Below are 26,888 nucleotides of genomic sequence, written 5' to 3' on the forward strand. Positions count from 1 at the left end.
AAAGAGACATGGATAAGCTGCAGAGCTGGGCTGAGAGGTGGCAAATGGAGTTTAATGCAGCCAAGTGTGAGGTGATACACTTTGGTCGGAGTAACTGGAATGCAAAGTACTGGGCTAATGGTAAGATTCTTAGTAGTGTCGATGAGCAGAGAGATCTCGGTGTCCAGGTACACAGTTCCTTGAAAGTTGCCACCTAGGTTGACAGGGTTGTTAAGAAGGCATACAGTGTTTTAGCTTTTATTAACAGAGGGATTGAGTTCCAGAACCATGAGGTTATGCTACAGCTGTACAAAACTCTGGTGTGGCTGCACTTGGAGTATTGTGTACAGTTCTGGTCACCACATTATAAGAAGGATGTGGAAGCTTTTGAAAGGGTGCAGAGGAGATTTACTAGGATGTTTCCTGGTATGGAGGGAGGTCTTACAAGGAAAGGCTGAGGGACTTGAAGCTGTTTTCATTGGAGAGAAGAAGGTTGAGAGGTGACTTAAAAGAGACATATAAGATAATCAGAGGGTTAGATAGGGTGGACAGGGAGAGCCTTTTTCCAAGTATGTTGACGGCGAGCACAAGAGGGCATAGTTTTAAATTGAGGGGTGACAGATATAGGACAGATGTCATAGGTAGTTCCTCTACTCAGAGAGTAGTAAGGGTATGGAATGCTTTGTCTGCAACGGTAGTAGATTCGCCGACTTTAAGTGCATTTAAGTCGTCATTGGACAGGCATATGGATGTACATGGAATAGTGTAGGTTAGATGGGCATCAAATTGGTATGGCAGGTCGGCACAACATCGAGGGCCGAAGGGCCTGTACTGTGCTGTAATGTTCTATGATCTATGTTCCACAGTTATGCAGTGAAGCCAAAAGTCCATCCACAAAGGACTGATCCCATAAATAACGACCTGCTTCATTTACACTTTCTCTGTACACCATGACCCTTTGTCTCTATGAGGTAGACAGTATGCATAAATACAAACTCTCTCTCTTCCTGCAGATGCTTTCTTCACAATACAAGCTCCAATTTTCCACATTGGTGCCTGCTTCTCCATTTGCGTTATGTGATCCGGAGAGCTCAATATCTGACAGCCAATTGGTAAACACAAACTTTGGAAGTCAATCTTAACTGGGTTTATGATTTATTCACCAGGTGAAAAAAAACTGCAGATGTGCGTTTCTTAACTCTGAAACCCAATTCTACTGCAGGTACACTTTTATGCAATTTTTCAATTAATATCCTACTGCTCTAACTCTAAACATAACCCCAACCAGAACCACAATTTTATCTCTACACTGAAGTCTAACTTGTACAATTAGCTAAGAAATTCAGTTAATAGAATGCAGTACTCCTTCCTCTATCTCTTCATTAAATGCAGTATTGGGATTACGGTTCAATCTAGCCTGAGGGGCAAAGTTTTCCCATTTTGAATTTTTGGAATTCACACATGGGAATGGGAGCTGCTGGTTGGCTCAACATGTATCACCATCCTGAATTGCACTGGAAGAGGTGCTCCTGAACAGCTTTCCTAAGCTGCTGCACTCTACTGGCTGTAAGGAGACCAGCAATATCATAACAGAGGGAAGTACAGAACTAAGACCAAGGAACACAGATGGGACAGGATTCAGTCTAGTAAAAAATATTGATTCTCAAAGGGCTTTGGTTACACGCACTCCTATTGGAGTTGTTCATTGGCTGCCGTGTGGTGTGAAAATTACTTGCCAAACCTTAGCCAAAGCCTTGAAGCTTTCCATATTTTGTTAACTTTATACAAGGACTACTTCAGTTTCTGAGGAGTCATGAATGATACTGAACATTATGCAGTCATCATAATGATGACTTCCTACCTTCTGAGACAGGGAATGTCATTGTTGAAATCGGTGAAAATGGTGGGGCCTAAGACAATCCCCTGAGAAACTCCTGCAGCGAAGTTCTTGAGTTGAGATAACTGACCTCCAAAAACCACAAATCACCAGGTATGACTACGAGTGAAAAGTTTGCCATGGATTCCAATTTGATAGCACACTTGGCCCAATACGACTTTGATATCAAGTGCAGTCACCCTCACCTCGCCCCCCACTTGCTCAGTTCAGCTTATTTGTCGATCTTTGAACCAAGACTGAAATGAGGTCAGGAGCTGAAAGGCCCAAGTGGTAAGGTCAGGAGCTGAAAGGCCCTGTGGTACCCAAAGTGGCAGGCTATTACTTTACTGATGATAGAGTGTAGACTGATGGCATGGTAATTGACTGGGTTTGATTTTCCTTACTTTCAATGTATGTGACCTCACCGGGCAATTTTCCACATTGTCGTGTAGAATGCCGGTGTTGTGTAGGACACTGTGGCTGCGATGGACCATTTTATGGAACAAATGACTTCAGTCACATTGTCTGGGCCTTCGAAGCATCCGTTGCTTTCAGCCGATTCTTGATATCACGTGGTGGGATCAAATGGTTGAAAATTGGGAACTATGTCACTGAGGGTCTCTTGACAAGGCCGTGCTAAATTACACACTGAGCTTCTGAGTGTAAACTTAAGCCAACGCTACAGCATCATTCTTTGCACTGATGCGCTGCCCTCTCCTCACAGGGAGGACGTTGATATTTGGGGACCCCCCTTTCCTCCACCGAGTTGTTTACTTGTCCACCACCATTCCCAACTGCAGGTGGAAAGACTTTAGAGCTTAGACCTAATCCGTTGGTTTTGGGATAATTTTGTTCTGCCTCTCATCTGTTGCATCGACTGTTTGGCATGGCGAGGACGAGGTGGCATTGCTTTAAATTAAGGGGTGATAAATATAGGACAGATGTCAGAGGTAGTTTCTTTAGTCAGAGAGTAGTAAGGGTATGGAATGCTTTGCCTGTAACTGTAGTAGATTCGCCAAGTTTAAGTACATTTAAGTCGTCATTGGACAAGCATATAGACGTACATGGAATAGTGTAGGTTAGATGGGCTTCAGATTGGTATGACAGGTCAGTACAACATTGAGGGCCGAAGGGCCTGTACTGTGCTGTAATGTTCTATGTTCTATGAAATGTTCTATGTTCTATTGACTATTCAGAGATTGTCCACATGGTTTTTTTTAAAGGGCAGGTCAAGCCTTAAAAAATTGATAGCATCCTTTGAGGCAGGGATTTGATGAGGGTAACACAATGGATTTTAATACGGCAAAAGTGAGGACTGCAGATGCCGGAAACCAGAGTCTAGATTAGAATAGTGCTGGAAAAGCACAGCAGGTCAGCCAGCATCTGAGGAGCAGGAAAATCGACATTTCAGACAAAAGCCCTTCATCATGAATTTAATAAGGCACTTGACAAGGTCCCACATGGTAGACTGGTCAAGAAAGCTCTACACCAGGCCCAAGCCCCCAACCCTGCCAGGTTTTTGCTATCCCACCTCCCTCCACCTGAGACCTCCCCCTCACTGAGGATGAATGGTCAGCCCTCTGTAAGGTCTCACCTTCATCCCACTATGCTCCTGCCTCAACAAATTCCATACGCACTTCTTCCAAGTATTCCAACTGTGGCCTAATCAAAGTTTTGTCAAGCTCCAACATAATCTATGCCATGATTGAAAAAGGAAAGCATCACATATCCCTTCTAAAGTACCCTTTTAACTTGTTATACTGTCTTCAAGGATCTGTGGGCAAGCACCCGAAAATTGCTCTGTTCTTCCGAGCCTTCTAGTGTCTTATTATTCATCGAGTTGTCCCTTGTCTTGCTATTTCCTCGAAAGTGCATCAAATCACATTTAGAACACATACAGCATAGGACAGAACAACGCAGGAATGGGCCCTTGAATCCACAATATTGTGCAAAACATGATACAAATTAAACTAATCACTTCTACCTGCCTGTGGTCCACACCCCTCCTTTCCTTGCAAACACATCTGCTTATCTAAATGTCCCTTAAATACACTGATCGTATTTGCCTCCACCACCATCCCTGACAGTGTGTTCCGGATTCCTACTGCTGTATGTGTAAAACAAAATGGCCCTCACATCTCCTTTTAACTTTCTCCTTCCCTCCATAAAAGCATGCCCTCTCGTTGTAGGCATTTCAACTCTGGGAAAAAAGGATTCTGAACATGGACCCTATCTGTGCATCTCATCATTATGTAGACTTCTAACAAGTCTCCTCTGTCGCTTCAGAGAAAACAACCCAAGATTTTCAAGCTTCTCCTTATTGGTCTTGCCCTCTAATCAAGGCAGCATCCTAGTAAACCTCTTCTGTATTTTCTCCAAAGCCTCCACAATCTTCCTGTAACGTGGTGACAGGAAATTCCATCTGCTACCTATCTGCCATCTGACCCATCTTTCTATATCCTCCTGTAACCTCATATATTTGTCCCCACTCTCAACCACCTAGCCAATCTTTGAGTCATCTGCAAACTTACTTATCACCACCGCTGCCACAGCCCACACTGTCACCCATATCAGTCAGTGGATATCAGAAGCAATCAGGGACCCATCACTGATCCCGTGGTATAACACTGCAGAAGGTTCTCCAGTCAAACAAGTAGCCTTCTCCCACTACCCTTTGACTCTGTTAGTGCGCCAAGTTTGGATCCAACTTGTCACAAATTACTCTGGATTAGATTAGATTACATTACAGTGTGGAAACAGGCCCTTCGGCCCAACAAGTCCACATCAATCCGCCGAAGCGCAACCCACCCATACCCCTACATTTACCCCTTACCTAACACTACAGGCAATTTAGCATGGCCAATTCACCTGACCTGCACATCTTTGGACTATGGGAGGAAACCGGAGCACCCGGAGGAAACCCACGCAGACACGGGGAGAACGTGCAAACTCCACACAGTCAGTCGCCTGAGGTGGGAATTGAACCCGGGTCTCACGCGCTGTGAGGCAGCAGTGCTAACCACTGTGCCACCGTGCCGCCCATGAGATCCATGAGATTTTACCTTGTTTATCAGTTTCCCGTGTGGGACCTTGTCATAGGCCTTGCTCAAATCCATATAAACTGCATCAACTTGCGTGTCCTCAGATTTATATTTGGTCCTCTCCTTGAAAAAAATTCCACCAGATGTGTTAGGCATGACCTTCCTCTAACAAAGTCATACTGATTATCCCCACATCTCTAAATCGAGATTAATTGTCTCACTCGATATTTCCTCCGATAGCTTCCTCACCACTGATGTGAAACTCACATTGCAATTCCTTGTTTTTTCTCTACCTGCCTTCTTGTAAGATGAACCCCATTAGCTGTCCTCCAGACCTCTGGCCCGTCCTGTCTGGTAAGAGACTCTTTAAAGCTTTGGGTCAGTGCACTTAGCATTTCCTCTCTCGTCACCCACAACAGCTGGTGACGCAACTCACCCAGATCTGGGGATCTGTCCAGTTTAAAATCCATCTCAAATCCCTCGTATGCCAATCTGTTCAAGCACTTTAGAGGCCCTCTTCTCAAATTCTGTACTTGTGTCCTCCTTATCCCAAATAAGGGTAGATGTGAAATGCTCATTTAGCACTTTACCAATGTCTTCCAGCTTTGGTTCTTGACTCTGAACTGTAACAGGTAGCAAGTTCTCATTTTGCTTCCCTTGCATGTCAAAATACCATTTGAGCATATTCACATGACACACTCTGGGAGTTCTTACCAAATAATTCACTTCATTCATTTCCCTTTTGAATTGATAAGGCACTTGCTTTTAAATGTTCAGCTTCCACTGGTAGTAATACTGGGCCTTTATCTCCAGTATTGAAACTACGAAGTTTTGATCCCTTGTCTGCTTCCTGTTTCATTACATGCTGTGCTACTTTTAAATGCTCGGCGAAAGTGAGTACGGCAGATGCTGGAGATCGGGATCAAGATTAGAGTGGTGCTGGGAAATCACAGCAGATCAGGCAGCATCTGAGGAGCAGGAAAATCGAAGTTTCGGGCAAAAGCCCTTCATCAGGAATGATGGAACTTTTAAATGCTGTCGAGCCAACTCACCTGCTCTATTTAACCTTTCCCTAACATTTGACACATAGTCCAACTATGTAGTCTCTTAACTCTGAGGAAGGGTCACCGGACCTGAAACGTTAACTTGGATTAGTCTGCACAGATTCCCCCAGACCTGCTGAGGTTTTCCAGCAATTTCTGTTTTTGTTTGTGATTTCCAGCATCCACAGTTCTGTTGGTTTTTAGTTATGTAATCTCTGATTATATTTTGAGGGAGTCTGGTCTGGTCCATAACACCACGATGTCAGGAAACATCACAGGATATACTTCCTGCAACACCTCAGTTGTTTGACTTCCCACTAGCTTTTAAATCAGAGTAGGAATCACTCCCAACTGTGATACAGCTGTATCATTACTGAGGGCGATCCTTATTTCTGGAACAGAGAATTTCCCTATTATTCTGACCACCAGTTCATTACTTTTCACCAGACAATCCCAACTCATCTCATATAATGGAGCATTACTTTTCTCACCATGAATTCAACACAACACCACCTCCGCTGACAATACTCCTACTGACTTATATATCTGCTCATCTTCCACAGTCAAAGATTGACTTGCTCCTGTATCGCTTAAACTCTTAATTTCTTTACCTGCTCCTCTTGGCACAAACCTTAACTGTGCCAGTTAATGCTTTCAAGAGATCTGGTACTTTCATATCAACCGACCCCAGACCAGGTTGTACATTCTTTTGCAGATTTCTAGCTTCCACTGTGAACTCCTTTACCCCTTCAATAAACTCCATTGGCTTATCACATCTGTCTTCCCAGTTCTTTTATTAAACCCACCAACATTGTGACTTCATGTGTCCTGCATTTTTACAGTAGAAACATCAAAGGTTATTGACTTCTCTTCTGCCTCAGGGGTTTCTTTTTTGAACGTCTGGTAAACTATCGTTACTATCTTCAATGAGATGTCCTTTTCTTTAACCGCCTAACGAGTTCTCCTTTCCCCATTTTCTAACCCTCGCAGATTGAGCTTGATGCCAGAAGCCAAAGTTTGATTTGCGAACTAACTTTTTCTTGTCTACCATTTCTGATGCTAATCTTGCAGTTTTAATTCATTGATCTTCCACATGACTACTTCAGGAAGTGGTTTAAGCTCTGCAACGATCTGAGCTCTGCCGCCCCGGTTGGGAATGGTCATGGACAAAAAAAAAACCACTCACCAGAGGAGGAGAAAGTGATGACTGCGGAATTTGGAGATCAGAGTCGAGAGTGTGGTGCTGTAAAAGTGCAGCAGGTCAGGCAGCAACCGAGGAGCAGGAGAATCAGCGTTTTGGGCATAAGCCCTTCATCAGGAGGAGACTTCACAAATAATCCTGTCCTCAACTTTTGGGAGAGACCAGCACAACACTGCGAATGATAAGGATGTAGCTTTCATGACAATCTTCAGCCAGAAGTGCTCGGTATATAATTTGTCTCAGTCTCCTTCAGAGAACCCCAACAACACAGATGCCAGTTTTCAACCGTTAGATTCACTCCAAGTGATGTAGATTTAGCTGAAAGCATCGAATACTGCAAAGGCCCTGCCAATAGTTTTGAAATGTTGTGGTCCAGAGTATGTTGCATCACAGCCAAACGGTTCCTATGTTGTTACAACACTGGAACCTACCCAAAAATGTGGAAAATTGACGGGTAGATCCCATACTAGAGAAGTAGACAAACCCAATTGGCCAGTTCCTGCCCCATCTGTCTACTCTCAATGATCAGTAAAGTGGTGGATGGTGTCAATAGCAGTGCTATCAAGCGACACCGTCGCAGTCATGTCCGGTTTGGGTTCCACATCAGAACCACTCAGCTCCTGACCTCATTACAGCCTTGGTTCACAAATGGACAAATAGCTGAACTGAGCGCATGGAGAGTGAGGTGATGGTGACTACACTTGACACCAGTGTCATGTTGGATGGAGTGTGCTATCAAGGATTCATGCAGCATAGGAATATGGTTGTGGTTGTTGGTCGATTGTCAGTTATCTCAGCTCCAGAACATCTTTGCAGGAGTTCCACAGAAAAGTCTCCCAACTCTCTTCAGATGCTTCATCAATGACCTTCCCTCGATCATAAGGTCTGAAGTAGGATTATTTGATGATGAGGTGCACAATGGTCACTATCACTCAGAACTCCCCAGATACTGAAGCCATCCATATACAAATGCAACAAATTCTGAACAATATCCAGGCTTAGGCCAAGAAGTTGCAAGTAATATTTATGCCATACACGAGGCAATGAACATCTCCAATCGAAGCTCATCTAACCACCACCCCTTGATATTGTTAGCACACCAAATGCCATTCCTTCAGGGTTGCTGGGTCTAAGTCCTATATATCCCTCCTTTATGACATTTTGAGTCTACCACATAGACTGCAGCAGTTCATTGAATCAGTTTATCAGCAAATTCTCTAGGGGCATTTAGTTGCTGACTCAGTCAGGGCACACAAGTTGAGTTGGGGTTAGGGTGAGGGTTAGTGTTTGGTCATGGTTGAGTTAGGGTTAGGGTTATGGTTAGGATTAGGGTTAGGAGACTAAATAATTGTTTCTAAGTGTCATACTCTGGCACTGGAGTTGAGTTTTTGAGTTAGAATTTGTACATCTGCAAATTTCCAACTTGCATATGAATCCTAAACTAAGTTAAAAATAACTTCTAAGTCTTTCCTGCACCAACTGGCTGTCAGACATTGAATTCTACAGATGCCTTTACCTCATGGGATGTCCTGTACATGTAACCAAAGATCAGTTCAGTGGACAAAGTCCTCAAACGGACGGAGAAACGCCAATGTCCTTTCGAGAATTGAAGTTTGCATTTTTAACTGGGAATCTGCAGGAACAGAATGAATCTGTGTCTCTGGAATCAGTCTGCCTTGCAGAGCCCCAAAAGGCTCTTTCTTTCAGAGAAACTGTAAATGATGCTGTTTATTGATTATGAGGTCAGTCTTTTTTTTTGCCAGTACTTTTAGCTTCATTGCATAATGGTGTAACTAAGATAACCTCCTGAATTTGAGATGCTTCTGTTTTTCCAACATTGCTTAGACCAGAGGCAAAGCTGTTGATGCAATGTGTTTGTTTAAGTTAGTGTAATTAATAATGGTGTCAAGTGTAACTATGTCACCAGAGATTTCTCCTCTGTATAAATCAGGATCTAATGGGAAGGACAAGTTCACAGTTCCTGCCAGATCTGTGGACTCCCAGAACAACAGACATTGTTGCTAATCCCAGAAATGACATACCCAGTTGTATGGAAAATAGAAGACGTTTACTTTCCTCTCATTTCAGCCATTGGTGTTCCAGGTAAGCTGTTATCTCAAGTGTTCCTGATGCATTTCTGTGTGAACCGTGTTGCTTAATGATCATTATTTCTCACTGTGTATTTTATCAACCACCTTTTCTTGGAGTCAAATGCCACCATTGTATATGCTCCTTTACTCTTGTAGGTAATTCATTTTACCATTAATGATAACCTATAAATCTCCCATGGTTACTTTATTCACTTTTGTTATGGATTCCCCCCAAAATATTGATAATTGTGTTTCAAGCACACATCTGTAGGAAAGCATTCAACATTTCAGTTTACACTCGTCAAGCAACAACAAAGTTGGAACTTTTGCCATAGGTTCTGTCACATTGTTCTTTTATGCAGGGTGTGTAAATATTTGCTCCTATCTCACTCTCTTCCTTCACAGTTAACCTTGTCGCAATTGTGATCCTATCCCGAGGAAGGTGTGGTCTCTCTAAGTGTGTAACGTATTACTTGGTTGGAATGGCAGTGGCCGATCACTTTGTCGTTGTCTTTGATGCCATATTGAGGATCACTATTCCAATTTATTTACCACGTTCCTACGTGAACATTACTCCTGTGTGTAGTCTTGTTGTTGCTCTGGGATCAGCAGCCACAGTGGTTTCTGTCTGGCTCACAGTCACGTTCACCGCTGACCGATTTATTGCCATTTGCTGTGAGAAGGTGAAAACAAGATTTTGCAACGAGAGAACTGCAGCAGCATTTCTCGGGACTGTGACCATGCTGGGCTCCCTGGAGTCTGTACCCTGGTTCTTTATCTATGAACCACGATACATCATTGACAATATTCCGTGGGGCTGTGCCCGTAAGCCCAGTTTCTTCAGTTCTCCTGCGTGGGCTGCGTTTGAAATGATCAACTACATTTTAACCCCTTGTGTGCCATTCTTTCTGATCTTGCTGTTCAATGTGCTGACTGTCAGGCGTATTTTAGTGAGTAGTCGAATCCGTAGGGGTCTCCGTGGTCAAACAAATGGAGAGAAGCACAAGGATGCAGAGATGGAAAACCGATGGAAGTCCATTGTTTTGCTCTTCAGTATATCAGGCAGTTTTGTGCTGTTGTGGGTGACCCAGGTTGTTTACAACATTTACGCACGTATTACTGATATCCGAGATTACTCTTCCTTTACAGATCCTTGCTTCATCACAGATCGCACATCAAAGATGCTGCAACTGCTCAGCTCCTGCACCAACACATGCATTTACGCTGTGATTCAGGCTAAATTCAGGGAACAGCTGAAGAATGCCATGATATACCCTTTCAAGCGAATCGCTAAGTCATGGAACAGGTTGAAGGGCTTGAAACCCGGGAACTGATTTCTTCTTCACATTCCTTTCCCTCCAATCCCCCAGAGGAAAGTAGTAAGTTCACAGCATCGCACATTCTTCCGTCTGATTGCGTCTGTCCGAAAAAAAAGAATCGATTTACTGCAAGGTCTGCTGTGTGGACAATCCATGAGCTTTGATCTCCAAAAACAAAAGTGCGCACGTGAAAAGCTGAGAGAGATCCCACTTAAGGCCACAGAACAAAAAGGAGGAAGCTGCCAATCTCAGGTGTGACACAAATGGGAGTGGGGCCTGGCAATTCCGTCAGAGATAAGGTGATGATCTGAATATACGCAATGAAATGCTGATAACTGAGTACCAGTCTGAAAAGTTGACTGTTTCTTTCCCCATCAATGCTGCCTGAAATGGGAATTATTTCCTTGTTTTCCTGCATTTACCTGTGGGTTTTAAAGCCAAACTGGATTACTGTGAGATCAAGATTTAATTTCAGAGCAGTGTTCTATTAGAAGTGGGGCAGACTAGAGGCACAGAGTTAGAATATCAGCTCTGATCCTGATCAGTGGCTCCGCCTCTCGGAGAGCACACATGGCCAACTTCAGCTCCTGTTCTTAAGATGAGAAACCCAAAACTGCCATTCTGACTCTGCTGAATAGAACATCGTTCCCTCACATTGCTTTCTGATGCTGTCTGAGCATAGATAACATTCCTCAAATCACTCAACACATGTTAAGATCCTAAACAATGTTGACAGGATGCACATGGAATGGATGTTTCCTGTTGTGAGTCAGTGCAGAACGGGGGTGGGGCGGTGAAGAGGGGGAAACTGTTTTAATATTAGGGCGCACCCTTGTAATGTGGTATTGTGGGGAACATTTAACATTGCTTGATGGGAAAAAATGGCCAACTCTCGAATGATAGATCAGCAAGTTAAACAGGACTGCGACAAAAGGCTAGAAACAGCTTTCAGGACCAGGCTGAATGTAAACAAATTCCACAAGTTTGATAAAACTTCAGTGACCTTCTTAACGGCTCCTTGTATATATTGCAGATTGTAGCTTGAACAAAACGTCTATACAGTAGAAACAGAGCTATGGAATGATGCAAATGATTAATGTTTTTCAGGCTAAGTATCAGTGCTATGCGTGATATACCTTTTATGGTAATTTGAAATTCCTTAGCATATTTTAAAGTACATGATATAGTTCTTTCTTTGGAAAGGTGTGATACCTGTAAAAGAAATTGAGAACTACTGGTATCTCCGTCCTCTACAAGTTTTTGCCAAACTGCTGCAGTACTCTTATCAATAAAGTCTGATTGTTTTCAGATCACGCTGTTGTATTTTTTTTTGTCAAGTTTGTGATTTCAGCTCTCACGGATTACTGCTAATTAAAATTCAACTTGACATGTGGTGCTGCGAGCGAAAACCAGATATCCTGCAGTTGATGCTTTGAAGTAAAGAGATGGACGGCACCACAAGGTGAGCTATTTTTAAGTTTTGGTTTGTCTCTCTCTCTCTCATGGCCGGCTGCTGTGACTCCTCGTGCCTTGCAGAGGACACCAAAAGATGACGGTTTCGGAATCTAAATTCCAAACTTTTTCCAGTGGACTGTGATTATGCGGAGTGAAGCAGGGAGCAAGTTGTTGTTTGACTTTGAGGTCTGCACTGGGATTTTTTTATTTAAGATTTCTGAGGTTTTTTTATTAAGAAATCAGAGAGACTTTTACTTTTCAATTTGGGTCCATATCTCTGATTGTTCTTGGTACCAGCAATAACAGAGCTCTATGTGCTAGGGTATAGGAAGACCTGAGAACGGAACTTATGTCATCTGTCGATAGCATTGTGCCATAAATTGGGGCAAGACGTTTGGCCAGTCTGGTGCACCTGGGATTGAGAAAATTACAAATATTCTGGAAAGGCGGCTCATTTGATAAGAGCATGCTAAATGAAAATCTACTTTTTGACATTGGATGCAGGAATCCACTAGGCGCCACGAGAACTCACAGTTGATGAGTTCGCGAGGTAATCCATGAAAGTGGGATTTTGAAGAGTACTCAAATGGTAAAATGAAAGATTGGGAGACTTTGGAATTTGAGGGTGCACTATGGGATTTCAAACACCAGAACTCAGACAAAGTGGCTGCAGTTAAAAGTGAAAAGGCAGGTGGGGCAAGGGGAGTGGTTTTCCTCCAAGATCATCTGGTATGCTAATTTGTCCTGACTCCAGTGAGACAGATGATGAGGAAGCTTTAACAGTCCCCCTCCCCCAGCCCCGACCTGACCTTCTATTTTTGCTTCAGCTGCCACACAGCTTCTGACACAACACCCCAGATCTCGCATTGACCCCTCATCGGAACAACAGCCCTCCACCTCCCTGCCAAATAGCTCTATTCATAATATTTCTCTTCAGCCTGCAGATGAGCAGCCACTCCCTGCCAATTATCCACTCATCAATCCCTGACCTGCTGCTGAGAACCAAACTTACCAGGCCATTCAGGTATGACAAACCCTTTAAACCCCGAAAACTGGGTTTAGTCGTGGTCCACTGTCTGTCCTATAAGGTACGAATAATTTCCCACTGACCCCTTGTGTTTCATCACCAGGATCCCCATCTCGTAACGCATGCTTTAACCGTAGAAAGGTGGAACACTACACCAGGGCTTGTCCATTGCCTTGCAGGCAGGGCCGGGATTCTTACTGCAATCAGACGTCCTTAACATTCTCTAACCTTTTCTGACTAGCCCTGGCCAACTACAAAGGCTAGTCACACGCAAGATTGCTCTAGATTGCTGCAGTGTGATGCTGGCTATACTATATTGCTCCAGTAGTTAAAACAGGGCAGGGTCCATGACTTTCTCACTCCGTAGTATTGGTATTGCTGGTGGAAATTTGTACATAGCAGAGGAAGGAATGATGACGTGCAATGGGACAATGTAGTTAGGAAGGTGGAACTCTGAGAAAGTACCTGATCAGGAAAATGTTTACAGGGTTACTGGCCTCTCTGAGAGAGGGAACGTTTTTGTAAATTCTTTGTGTCAAATGGACAACTTGGTAAATTGTCATATACGAATTAACGTACGTCCAGTGTGAATTTTTTGATTAATTGCGATGGTGCATGTGGTGGAAACTTCCCATAAAATAGGGAATTGATTCCAAAACTGTGAATTTAACAGCAAACGGGTGACATGAGCACAGGAAACTGGCGAGTTATTTTCACCTGATAGCACTTAGAATTGCAATCCCATTTAACAATTGGCAAAAATTACAGAAAAAAACTTCGAGTAGAAAGGGAGAGAGAGAGAGAAAGCAACAGGCTGCTAGTTTTTGCGCTCACTGATCTGGCTGTTACCTCTGTGTTCCGTGATGGAAGTATCTTTGTTTATTGGTGGTTACATGTGGTCTTCTGCTATCTTTGTTTTCTTTATCCCCAAGAACTCGAGATCTGGGAATGCTTTGATTTTGGGTCTGCATGTTGGGAATCCATGGTGATTTTAAACTGCTGTTTGTGCTTTTTTTTTTAGTTTAGATTCTGTATGGTTAACGTTAGTTCCTTTTCAGGGACTTGCTGTACTAATTTAAGTGTATATTTGCCAGGAGAGGTTGATTGAAAAAGGTTGTGTCTTAAAGCTTAGTTAAACTTTTTCTTGGGACTTGAAATTATCATGTTTGCAGTTTCATTTTCCAGCCAGAGTAAATTTCTAAATACTGATTTAATGTCTAAGCTTTAATTCCAGATTATACGATTTTGCGTGGAATTGGTGAAGATTGAAATTTTGCAAATGTAGTTCAGAAATCTGAAGACACTGATAACTGTGACGTTGCGTGATATTCGGTTGTTGAAAGAAATATGGGAGCCCTTGCCCTTGTGATTGCTATTGTAGGAGAAAGTGAGGTCTGCAGATGCTGGAGATCAGAGATGGAAATGTGTTGCTGGAAAAGCGCAGCAGGTCAGGCAGCATCTAGGGAACAGGAGAATCGACGTTTCGGGCATTAGCCCTTCTTCAGGAATCGATTGCTATTGTAAGCAAGTTGCAACTCTGTATGAAATGAGTGTTCTGTATCCTCTGTGCAGGTCAGGATGGTAGGGGGGCCTGTGATGTAGCCGTTTGTGAGCAGGCAGTGAGCCTAATTTAAGACAGAACCTACAGGAAAAAGTAGAAATTATTAATTAAAGAATGACAAAAAAAAAGCAGACAGTGAAGAGAGAAATGCCTTTTTGGCCAGTTGGAGGAATAATGTACTTGAGAATGGACAGACAGATGTGCAGGAGCTGGGAGAAGTTAAAGGCTGACTGTGGAGGAGTAGATGAAAGGTGAATAGTGATTCAGGCAAAAACGCTGTAAAGATGCTAGGGCTGAGAAAGATACTTCTTGCTAGCCCTGATTTGGTTAATGACTGGCAGAACACTGTTTACCTCATCACACATCTCCATTCGTGAGAATATGTGATCCCAACCACTAAGGTTCATAAAGGTCAATCACAGCTTAAATCTTTGGGTGTGTTAATTAGTCCTACTGACCGTTCCCTTACTCAGGAGTGGATTGCCCCATCTTACAAATCTTGCCCCAACTCACCCAAAAGGATGAGAGCCATTTTGGGGCTGGTCAAATTTGCAGGCAGTGGCTTCCGAACTCCTTATTCCTCTCCGAAGGCTCCCCTTAAATTTCAGTTGTCTGACTCGGCCATGCAGTCAGTTAATGCCCTCAAAGGCCGCCCGCTATTTGACCGACCCTTTCAGTTTTATGTTAATGTACCAGATGAACGAGCCACTGGTGTCCTAAGTCACCAGCACGGTGACCGTCATCGCCCAGTAGCCTATTATTCCACTCAATTGGATCCTGTTGCCTGTGGTCTCCCTCCCCGCATTCAACTCCGAAACGTTGCCCACTTGTTAGTAACAGGCAGCCTCTAATCTGACCATTCACCAGCCCGTACTGGTGTACATCTCGCACTCCGTTGTCACCTTCCTCACGTCGAAGCATGGCTTAGAAAGGGTGGATGTTGGGAATTTGTTTCCGTTCGGTGGGGAAACTAGGACCCATTAGAAGGGGCAAACTTAGAACGGAAATGAGGAGACATTTCTTCAGCCAGAGAGTGGTGGGCCTGTGGAATTCATTGTCACGGGGGCAGTGGAGGCCGGGACGTTAAATGTCGTCAAGGCAGAGATTGATCAATTCTTGATCTCGCAGGGAATTAAGGGCAACAGGGAGAGTGCGGGTAAGTGGTGTTGAAATGCCCATCAGCCATGATTGAATGGTGGAATGGACCCGATGGGCCGAATGGCCTTATTTCCACTCCTATGTCTTATGGTTTCATGGTCTCAGCAGACCCAACACGTCAGCCAAGCTAGTCCTGAGATCCCACTGTTGCAGAAGCCTTACCCATCGTTTCGCTCCTGCTCCAATTTGAATCCTGCTACATTCCTTGAGCAACCTCCTGACGATCTTCCTGATTCCCACCCCATGACTAGTTGCTTAGGATTCACTTACTTACTGTACCTTGCCCAGATTTGGCAGTCTTCCCATTGGAAAATCTCGAACTCATGCTTCGTATTTTGGGGAATGTCCTCTGTTTCCCTGGACGGTGTCCAGCAGCCAGGCTATGTTATAGCAGCAGACACTGCTGTTCAAGAGTCTGCTGCTTTTCAGACCCCTGTATCTGCATAGAAAGCCAATGTTTTTGCCCTCATTAGAGCTTGCATTCGCTTTGTTGATAAAATTGCTAACATTTATACTGATTCGGTGTTGTCCATGAGTTTGGTTGCCTCTGGCAGCCGCAAGACTTCCTTGATTCTACGGGGACTCCCATTCAAGATGTTCTTTCGGTTGAAAATCTCCTCACGGATAGCTTCAGTGTGAGTAGGGGCTGCCGTCAGGGATGTCCCCTCTCGCCATTGATATTCACGCTAATAATTGAACCACTAGCAGAAGCTATACGAGCTGATCCTAATATAGTGGCCCCAAGGATTGGTACAGGTAAACATAAAATTACCCTTTATGCAGATGATGTTCTTCTATTCCTCAGTAACCCTTTGATGTCCATACCTCGCTTAATCCAAGTTATTAATACATTTAGTGCATTCTCAGGCTATAAAATTAATTTTTCAAAATCGGAGGCTATGCCAATGGGTGGCCTTGCTGTGATACCCCGCTTAGCGGACGGTTCCCTTTTTCCCTTTCGCTGGTCCCTGGAGGGTTTCTTATATTTAGGCATTTTTATTACTCCAGTATTTGGTCAGTTGTATAAGGCTAATTTTGTGTATTTATTGGAAAGGATAAGGCAGGACCTCCAGCGATGGGGAGACCTGCCAATTTCCTTGTTGGGTAGAATAGCATTAATCAAAATGAATATCCTGCCCCGTCTCCTATATCCTATGAGAATGCTTCCGGTGATGCTGCCGAGGACAGCTTTATGTAAATTATACGGCTGACTGAGTTCCTTTATCTGGAACCATAGGCGGCCCCTCATTAAGCTGAAGAAGCTACAGCTTCCACAGGCAAGGGGTGGATTGGACTTCCCAGATTTTAGGAAATATCAATTAAGTTCCCTATTAAGTTACATAGCTGATTGGGTCTTGTCTGATCCACAATCAATCTGGTTGGACATCGAGGCTTCTCAAGTAAAATACCCACTTATTAACCTTTTATTCTCAGACAAGAGGAAAATCATTACAGATCACTGTAAAAACCCTATAATACTGAATACAATCAAGGCTTGGAATATAATGCGGCAAAATGAGGGCAATTCACATAAAACATCCCCCTATGCACCGATAGTGGGAGCATGGGGATTCCAACCGGGGTTAACAGATGCCACTTTTAAACTCTGGAGATCCAGGGGTATCTCATGTCTCGGGGATTTATTTAAAGATGGGGTCCTGATGTCTTTCGGACAGCTGCGTCAGAAATTCGGATTACCCAATGGAGACCTCTTTCGATACTTCCAAATTCGAGATTTTATACAGAAAAAGACTACGTTATTAGATAGTCTTTATAAATCCGATAGAGAATGTAGTGTCCTACGACCAGTGGGGGTATCTTCCGTCAGTAATATTTATCATTTACTACATGATGAAGTATCAGGAGATATGGATAATCTGCTTAAAACATGGGATCAGGATCTGGGACTAGAAATCTCCACAGAAACGTGGAATGATATCTGGGAAAATGCTAGAAGAATTACTATTTGTAACAGAACCCAGGCTATCCAGCTGAAGATACTTCATAGGGCCCATATAGCACCGGTTCGATTGGCAAAATTTAAGGCAGGAGCATCTCCAATGTGTCCTAAATGCAAAATTGAGGTGGGCACTCTTGTACATTGCTTATGGACCTGTCATAAGATCCGTAGATATTGGACTAAAGTAGCAAGTACCCTGACAGAAATTTTAGGAACGGAAATAAAAGTGGACCCTGTATCTCTCCTCTTGGGCTTTTCGAACTTTCCCTCCCTGGACACGTACGGGAAGAGACTATTTTCTATTCTTTCTTTCTGTGCAAGGAAAAATATTTTGATGAACTGGGTGGCGGAGGGCCCCCCTGGACTTTCAAATTGGCACAGACTAATTATGGAATGTATTCCCCTTGACTTCCTTACAAATATGGTGCACCGAAAGACCGAATTATTTTATAAAATATGGCAGCCCTTTTTGAATTACATAAATACAGATATTTCGGCTATCCTAACAAGGGCTTTTATTTAATTGAGATTACAAACCTGGCTGGTCCGCGGCCCCTCGGGGGAGGAATCCCGCACGAATACGGGTTTTATTATATCTGATGCTAACACATCCCGAGCATGTAAGAGACTTAAATATACACCCTGGTTAGTTGTAGGTTAGATTAGTAGATAGTTGAGTTTTGTTTGTTTTTTTTTTTCTTTTCGGTTTTTTTTTGTTGTTTTGTTTTTTTTTTGTCAAATTTTGGCTATTGTATATTTGAGCTAATTGTATATCAATGTTTATATCTGAGAGTTTTGTTTATTTTTGTAAACTTGTAAAAATGTTAAATTTCTAATAAAAATATCTATTAAAAAAAAAAGAAAATCTCCTCGATGCTATTCGCCTTCCTCATCAATTGGCTGTTATTCAATGTACCGCACATGCAAAAGTTGTCACTCCGGTACAATGAGTAAATGCCCATGCTGATTCGGCTGCTAAGGAGGCAGCTGCATCAGCCATTTTAGTTGGTGCAACTAACAGGAATCAGGCTCGAAATCAAGTAGCTACTTCAGGGACAAAGGACATGGAAGATCTAACTGCAATTTAAACTTTACAGAGAAGCACCTCTGAATCTGAATGTGCACTTTGGAGGTGGATGGGATGTTCGCATTCCTCGACACGAGACGTCTGGCTAACACAGTTAAAAATCACACAACACCAGGTTATAGTCCCAACAGGTTTAAATGGAAGCCCAGTCCAACACCGGCATCTCCGAGTCTGGCTAACACCGGTGGGTCGGGTTTGTATTCCTGATTCTTTGTTACCAGTGCGTATTGATTACTCGCACATTTGTACCCAACATGGCAAGGAAGGATCGGTACAGCATTTTTTTAAAGCCTCATGGCACCCAGATTTGAATACAGCAGCTCAAATGTGGCGAGATCGATGCCCTATTTGCATAGGTAAGGCAAAGGTATTAACTGGCCTTCCACGACTACCCCCCGCGAGATGGTCCTTTTGCTTGTATACATCTTAATGTTATTGAATTACCTGGTACAAATGTTATAAATACTGTTTAGTGATGGTCGATGTATTTAGGAAATGGATTGAAGACTTCCCCACTAATTGTTCTGCACATACAGTAGTGAAAAATATTGCTAACTGAAGTTATTCCCTGCTTTGGGTTACATCAAATGATAAGCTCAGACAATGGGCCACAATCAATGCTGAATTACTGAAACGCTTTCAATTAAACAGCAGCGTGCATCTTCCGCAGACAGCGGGGACTGTGGAACGGGCTAACAGTGCCTTAAAAGAAAACTCATCTAAATTAGTCAAAGAAAAGAGGTTAAATTGGCTCAAAGCTTTTCCCTTAGCACTTTTTCACATGCTAGTGACTCCACATTGACGGACCGGACGATCAACTGCAGACATAGTTTATGGTCTGCCAATGAGGACTCTGTGGGATGTTCATACTGAAACCCTAAAGGCCGTAGATCTCCACGTAATGGGTGAGCAATTGCAGAATTACTTAAAGCAATTAACTCTTTCTCTGAAGTTTCTTCAGTTGCAGGTCCACCAATCGCATTGCCAGATGAAGAAAACATGATCGCATCCCAGTATCCACGAGTAAACCCAGGGGATTATGTGTTGGTCAAGAATTGGGAAAGAAACTAATTAGGACACCACTGGAGTGGCCCCTTTCAAGTGCTACGAGCAATACCAACCTCAGTCAAAATTGAAGGACTTTGCAATTGGGTCCATCTATCTGATTGGAATCATATTTCTCCTCAACCGGTCGATGACACAGCATGAACATCATTTTGGTACTCTTTGGACTTTTTGAACAGTGAACATTTGACATTAACAAACCAGCCTCTTCAGGAACTGCATGTAAACATCTATTTACGTATGTCATGTATGTATGCTGAGAAATTAAATATAAGTAGGTGTTGGGTTTGTATCCATATCCCCATCCATTCAATGGAAGAAATACCTCTTCAATCCCTTCCTATATCATAAACAGTTGAGTGGATGTTACGACAAAATCACACAGGGTCTAATGGGGAATTGAGGTTATGGAAATCGGCAGGTAATGAAATGACTACATTTTTGACATGGTATCAGCCCACATATAATCACAACTCAGTTCCTCCTTCCCTTACAGACCATTTGAATAATGCTACAGGATCGCAATGCTTTAGAAAAGGAATGCTCTTGGGGCAAAGCAAATATTCTCTCCCATTTGACTGGCAAGGTCCAGTAGTCAATATTTCAAGAAATGGGATGTTTAATTGTGATTGGACCTGGATCTGGAATATTACATCTGATAGTCCATGGGCCCATTCCACCATGCAGTCTTGGATGCCTTTTGCTGATGACTTTACAGCTTACAATGGCACATACCTTATATGCAGCAACAAAGCGTACACATGGCTTCCTACCAGTTGGATAGGATCCTCTGTCCAGGTTATGTTGTACCCTATATGCATCACCTGAACTCCCTTAAGCACTACTATCCACGAACTGCGAGACCAGTCCCTCTTGTTGTGCTTTCTGTTGCAAAGAATAGGCCGGGCATCCGGCGAATTGGTTCACACAGCCTCAACACTGGAACACCTGGCCAATGAGACAACTTTGGAAACCAAGGCAACTGGACAAGCACTGACTGCGGTCTCAGCTGAGCTGGTGGCTGTTTGGACAGTGGCATTGCAGAATCGACTGGCTTTGGATTATCTGCCAGCCTCGCAAGGGGGAGCATGTGCTGTTGTGGGTCAGGAGTGCTGTACCTATATTCCAGATACCTCTGAAAATATCACCAACCGAGCTGAACATATTAAGCAACATGCTGACCACATACAAGACCTTGGCAGGGAATTCTATGATTATAGCCCACTGAGTTGGTTGGGTCACGGATTGCTTGATAGTTTCTTTAAAGTCTTTTTCGGTCATGGTACTAATGCTAGTAGGAATAGTGTTACTTGTTTGCTTGTGCCAATGCATTTTCAATCGGATTTTCAATGTGCCTACATAAGTGATTGTCATAATAGACAAAAGGGGGACATGTGGAGTATTGTGGGTTTCATTTAACATTGCATGATGGGAAAAAATGGCCAACTTTGGAATTATAGATCAGGACTGTGGCAAAAGGCCTGAAACAGCTTTCAGGACAAGGCTGATTGTAAACAAATTCCACGAGTTTCATAAAACTTCAGTAATCTTCTTAACGGTTCCTTGTATATTTCAAACTGCAGATTTTAGCCTGAACTAAATGTCTGCAAAGAAACAGGGTTACAGAATGAGGCAAGTGATTAATGTTTTTCAGGCTGTGTTGTGATTGTCCCTGGGTCTGAGACAATCCTTAATTGCCCTGGGTATGAGACAACTGGAAGACATGATCGAGCCATTTCAGAAGCAGTTAAGGGTCAACCACATTACTGTTGGTCTGGAGTCATGAGTAGGCTAGACCGGGTAATGGTAGCCTATTTCCTTTCCTGAAGGGTATCAGTGAACCAGATGGGTTCTTATGCCAATGATTTTTGATTCAAGATTTTCCTGAATTCAAATTTTACCACCTGCAATGGATGGGATTTGAGTGTATCTCTGCAAAATGCCAAACTGCTCTATATTCCTGGCCCAATAACTAAATCACTGCAGCGGCAGTGCGAATGTTGCATTCATTATTGCATATTCTTTTACTTTCAAATGAAAGTCAAGAAAATATACCCTCAAAATAATAGCTGTGATGTGAAGTGCGTTGACCCATTGGCATTATCAGTTGACTGGGAGGACACAGGTCAAATTTAGGACACGGGGCTTTAATCCTATTCGTGCAGACTAATTTGGATGTGATTTGAGTCCAGTTTGACCCTGTGTGAGGACATTTCCCTTGACCTTTGTGAATGGGTCAAGTACTCATCTACCTCACCAATCCAGTCAGATTGAAGAGTTGACAAGGAGAGTTCACCAGGATGTTTGCATTTACATAATCGGTTCAATATTCCATCAGGTACTGAGAGTGAAATATAGTGAGAAAACCAGAATTAAAAACATTTGTAAATGATGTAAACCATTTATCGTTTCAAATCTGTCCATAACTACACTTGGGGCAGTCTCCAGGTCAATGTCATGAAAAAATTTACATTGAATGCAACCCAAGCTACAACTGCCAGCATGTAGATGTAAGGGAAGTTTTATGATTTTACTCAGTATCTCCTGCGTTAGCAATATGATGGTTTACAAGATATGCAGGGCCATGGGGTTACTACATCAGAGAATCATCAAGCCGTACAGCACAGAAACAGATTCTTTGGCCCAAGTCAATCATGCCAACCACATTTCACAAGATCATCTCATGCAATTTGCCTGTATTTGTCCCATATTCTTCTAAACACTCTCTGTTCCTGTACCTGTACAAATGGCTTTTAAATGTTGCTATTGTACCTGCCTCTACTGATTCCTCTGGAGGTCTTTACACATATGCACTGCCCTCTGTGTTAAAAGATTGCCCTTCAGTTCCCTTTAAAAACTTTCTGCTGTCTCCTTAAACATATGCCCTGCAGTTTAGAACTCACCTACCCGAGAAAAAAGACCTTTGCTGTTTACTTTATCTATGCCCCGTCATGATTTTAAAACCCTCTAAGAGCTCATCCCTCAAACGTCTCTGCTCCAGGGAAAGAAATCACAGCCTTCCCGTTTTTTCTCCTTATAACTCAAATTCTGCAGAACCGATAATGTGCTTGTAAATATTTTCCACACCCTCTCCATTTTAATAATATCCTTCCTGTGGCAGGGCGACCAGAACTGTGCACAGTACTCCGAAAGTGGCCTCACTAATGTCTGTACAACTGCAACCTGATGTCCCAATTCCTATATTCAGTGGTCTGAACAAAGACAGCAAGTGTGTGAAACAGCCTCTTTACCACCCTGTCTATCTGTGAAGCAACTTACAAAGAATTAGGTTCCTGGACCCTTAGGTCTCGCTGTTGGACAGCATTCCCCAGGACCCAGCCATTAACTGCGTGAGTCCATAATTTTCCTTGGAGTCGAGAAAGCAGAGGGGTTCTTATTGAGATGTACAAAACAACGAGGGGCGTCTCGAGGTGTGACGTCGAGATTTCCCCCTCGTAAAGGGGTCAATGACCTGGAGGCACAGATTTAAGTTAACGAGCAGGAAATTTCAGCTATTTGCGGAAAAGTGGTTTCACTAATAGGATTGTGGGTAGCGGGAGATCATTGTCTGAAGAGTGACCCTGTAACAGATTTAAAAAGGATTCAGGTAAGCATTTGAAATGACATGACATGTATGGTTTCAGAGCAGATGCTGCAAAGGGAGATTAGACGAGATGTTTGATGACCAGTCCAGATTGGAGGGGATGAGGTGGTCTGGTGGCGCTGTTAGTGAACTATTATTCCAGAGACTCTGGTAAATTCAGAGGGGGTAACCTGAATTCAATCTTTAAGAAACGATCAGCGGTTATGTCACCTGAACTAGCACAATCTGAAACCTCATGCCCTGGCATATCTCACACTCAATCATTATCATCAAATTAGGGGGATCAACTCTGGTTCAATGGAGAGCGCAGCACGGCATGCCAGGCGTAGCACCGGCCAAACCTGAAATTTAGGTGCCCACCTGGTGAATCTACCAAACAAGACTACTTGCCATCAGCACCAGACAGGGCAAGGCTAACGAATCAGATCCAATCCTGCCACATTGGAGGAGGAGGCTCCACAAATATCCCCATCCTCAATGATGGAAGCGAAGGAATGTCTTCACCCTGGGAGAGAGTTGGTCACTTTCTCAAGCACAACTAAGGAGGAGCAATCAACGCTGCCCAAGCCAGTGACAAGCACATCCCACAAATTATATTTTTTTTCAAAAAAGCCTACTAGGGAGTATTGGCGTGGAATTACTTTCTTCAGGGCTTGGTATGACTATCCTCAGGAATTATATGCAGTTGTGTGAATCCAATTGAAGCGAGGAAATTATGCCAGGACTTATTTCCTCTTGTATTTAGTTTATGGGAAGAGTCCTGGGTAAAAAGTAAATTTCAAGAGTTTTGTAACTAGGTTACTGCTTGTAAAATTGCCATCTGTGGGCAGAGAGAGCATCCAAATATTTTTGAAAACTGTGAGTGAATCTTTAATTCCAGATAATACAATTGGCTAGTCTCGATGGACTGTTCGAAGTTGTATGATCTATGAATGTTTCTTTTGCGTATCTGAGCTCTGGAAAGATAAGGAAAATTGGAATTTTGAGTGTTTCCCCAACTGCTAAGATCTGAGAAAAGGCTTTGAAGTAGTAAACTCACACAAAGGAAGTAAACTATTTCCTCACCTAGAAAGCAAATATAACACATGGCCCTTATCTCCTCACCAGGAGGAAGAGGGAGGTGCTGACATAATTATGTCCAAAAGACTATTGCATCAGCTCAGAGCATTTAGATTTTATATGCAATACGTTTTATGAATCAGAGGTACATGGACTAATTAACCCATTCTGCTTGAAGTGGGATAGATGGATATATTTTCATTTTTAAATTTTGTTATTTTCCGAATTTCTGAATATGTCTGAATGCTTCTTGTATCACAGCTGTTCCAAGTGGACGTTAATGTTGGGGCTGATGATGAGATGGACTTCTCCCTTGATTTAACGAATATCAAACAACACGCGAGCGAGAAATCCGAGAGCGGCCATCAACTGGGGCTGTTATCTTGCAAAACAAGGCAAGAGAGTTGTTAGTGTTTCCCCAACTGTTCCACCTCAGTGCAGAGAGGTAAAACCAGTGTGTAATGTCACTCAGGAGCTGGAACGGGTGGACAAACAAGTATAATGCTTCAGAACAGCTGAGGAAGAGACCCACAAGTCCCTTTCCCCTAGTGAACTGAAAGAAGCTCTCTATGAAAATTGCATCATACTCAAAGAGATTTCCTATGCAGGTTACAATGACAGCACCCTCACCTTCAGCTGAAATCAGTACTAACATAGGGAGTCGCCTGAAAGAATCACTGCAAAGCTGAAAAATAGTATTTTTTCTTATAAATACTGTAGAAAAGATGTGAACAAAAGAAGCTTAGCTTGTCCTCTATTGCAAGACATCCAGTTTGAACACAAATTGTCATGAGAAATGTTTTGTCAGTATACTTGTTTCATTTTGAAAGTGGCATTGAAAGAAAGATCTGGAACATTTGTTAAGGAAATTGAGATTAAAAATGCCAGTTTGAGATTGTTGGAAGATTTGTTTTGACAGTTTTTGAACAGAGTACGTGGAAGTATGATATGAACTCACCTGATGTCTTGGGTTCTGCTCCCCCCACTCCTCCCCTCAACAGTTAACTCTTCTGTTGACACTTTGAAACCATCTCTCCCAATTCGTGCATGGCCAGATGTGTTGTGTGGGTATTCCTAACCCACTGGGTTTCTTTCTGAGCCACCATGGGTATGTTTTTATTTTGATTTTTGTTTGAACAGGTTTCAAGAACAGGGTAAGCGAACTGGAAGTATGGAAGATAAGTCTTTGAAATCAAGTGAACCCTGAGCTGATTACAATCACTGGCATCTCCAATATAGAACACTGCTCAGAATGGCTATAAACAGGTCCAGGCAGCGGGCTGTGGAGGGGTCGTAATGACCAATTACCTCTCCCTCTTCTGTGGCTACGTTTGAGCGCGGTTGTCCCTGGAGAAGGAGTATGCAATACCTTTGAGCTGTTCAGGGAGAGACGGGCACTGCAGGGAGTGGAGTGTTTTATTGCCCTCTCCAACTCTATTTTGATTTCATCCCTGCCCACCCCTTCACTTTTCTGATCACACAGCATTGCCTTTAGATGTGAAGGGCATTATTTGTCACTGGCCACTGAGGTGCTTCCTTTCTTCCTGGTGGTGGAAAAGGAATAAAGGAATATACACCAGTTGTCTTCCACTGTGTCTCACACCTGCACATACATACACACACACATTATGCATGCTGGGGAAAATATAAGCACGACTAGTGTTAGGCGGTGGTGTGGGGGAAAGAAAAAAAAATAAGAGCACTGCTTAAAACCACCAAGCCTGGATGTGTAACTCTTTCTGAAATTTGGATTAATAAAAATATTTGATACAAGTTGCTTGTTCAATTTTCCAATAGGATATTCAACTGAAGTTTAAATAGCAAATCCAGTTGTATGGCTGGTAGAAGATATTTATTTTCCTCTTTTTTCTGCCATTAATGTTCCTGGCAATTCATATTTTAAGTATTCCTGATGGTGCGAATTACGTTGCTTAATGTTTATTATTTACCACTGTATAGATTCAATAACAACCTATCCTAGAATTTAAATGTTGCTATTAGATCTGCTCATTCACTCTTGTAGCGAACTAATTTTACCATTGATGATGACCTATAAGCCTTGTTGGCATATTTTATTCATTTGTTCTTTGGATTCCAAAATATGCTGTTGTAAACTGTGTTTCATACATATATTTGTAGGATAGCACTTAATTATTCAATTTACACCTGTCATGAAACAGTAAACCTGCAAATTGGGCCTAGGTTCTGTCACATTGTTCTTTGAAACTGGACTTGATCTGTAAATATTACCTTCTATTTCACGCCCTTCCCTCACAGTTAATTTGGTGGCAATTATGATCCTGTCCCGCCAAAAGTGCGTTCTCTCCAAGTGTGTAACTCATTACTTGATTGGAATAGCAGTG

The 26,888-nt window shown here is 42.8% G+C and overlaps 1 protein-coding gene across 1 annotated transcript; it reads left to right on the forward strand.

The window, feature by feature from the left end:
- Positions 1-9,173: 9,173 nt before the first annotated feature.
- LOC148136917 (putative G protein-coupled receptor 139) lies at positions 9,174-10,564 on the forward strand. The gene is made up of 2 exons (XM_087982856.1): positions 9,174-9,243; positions 9,636-10,564. Exons 1-2 carry the CDS (start codon positions 9,174-9,176, stop codon positions 10,562-10,564), a joined length of 999 nt encoding a protein of 332 aa, XP_087838982.1.
- The last annotated feature ends 16,324 nt before the right edge of the window (positions 10,565-26,888 follow it).

This window comes from Chiloscyllium plagiosum, unplaced genomic scaffold, assembly GCF_037043375.1.
Source record: "Chiloscyllium plagiosum isolate Xiang-an unplaced genomic scaffold, Cpla_swu_hap1 HiC_scaffold_44, whole genome shotgun sequence".
Classification (NCBI taxonomy): Eukaryota; Metazoa; Chordata; class Chondrichthyes; order Orectolobiformes; family Hemiscylliidae; genus Chiloscyllium; species Chiloscyllium plagiosum.

Bases quoted from the DNA above. Each gene is read 5' to 3' on its own strand.
- LOC148136917 (XM_087982856.1), top strand. From the start codon at position 9,174: ATGACATACCCAGTTGTATGGAAAATAGAAGACGTTTACTTTCCTCTC. The intron at 9,244-9,635 runs GTAAGCTGTTAT...CTTCCTTCACAG, and splicing joins TTCAGCCATTGGTGTTCCAG to TTAACCTTGTCGCAATTGTG.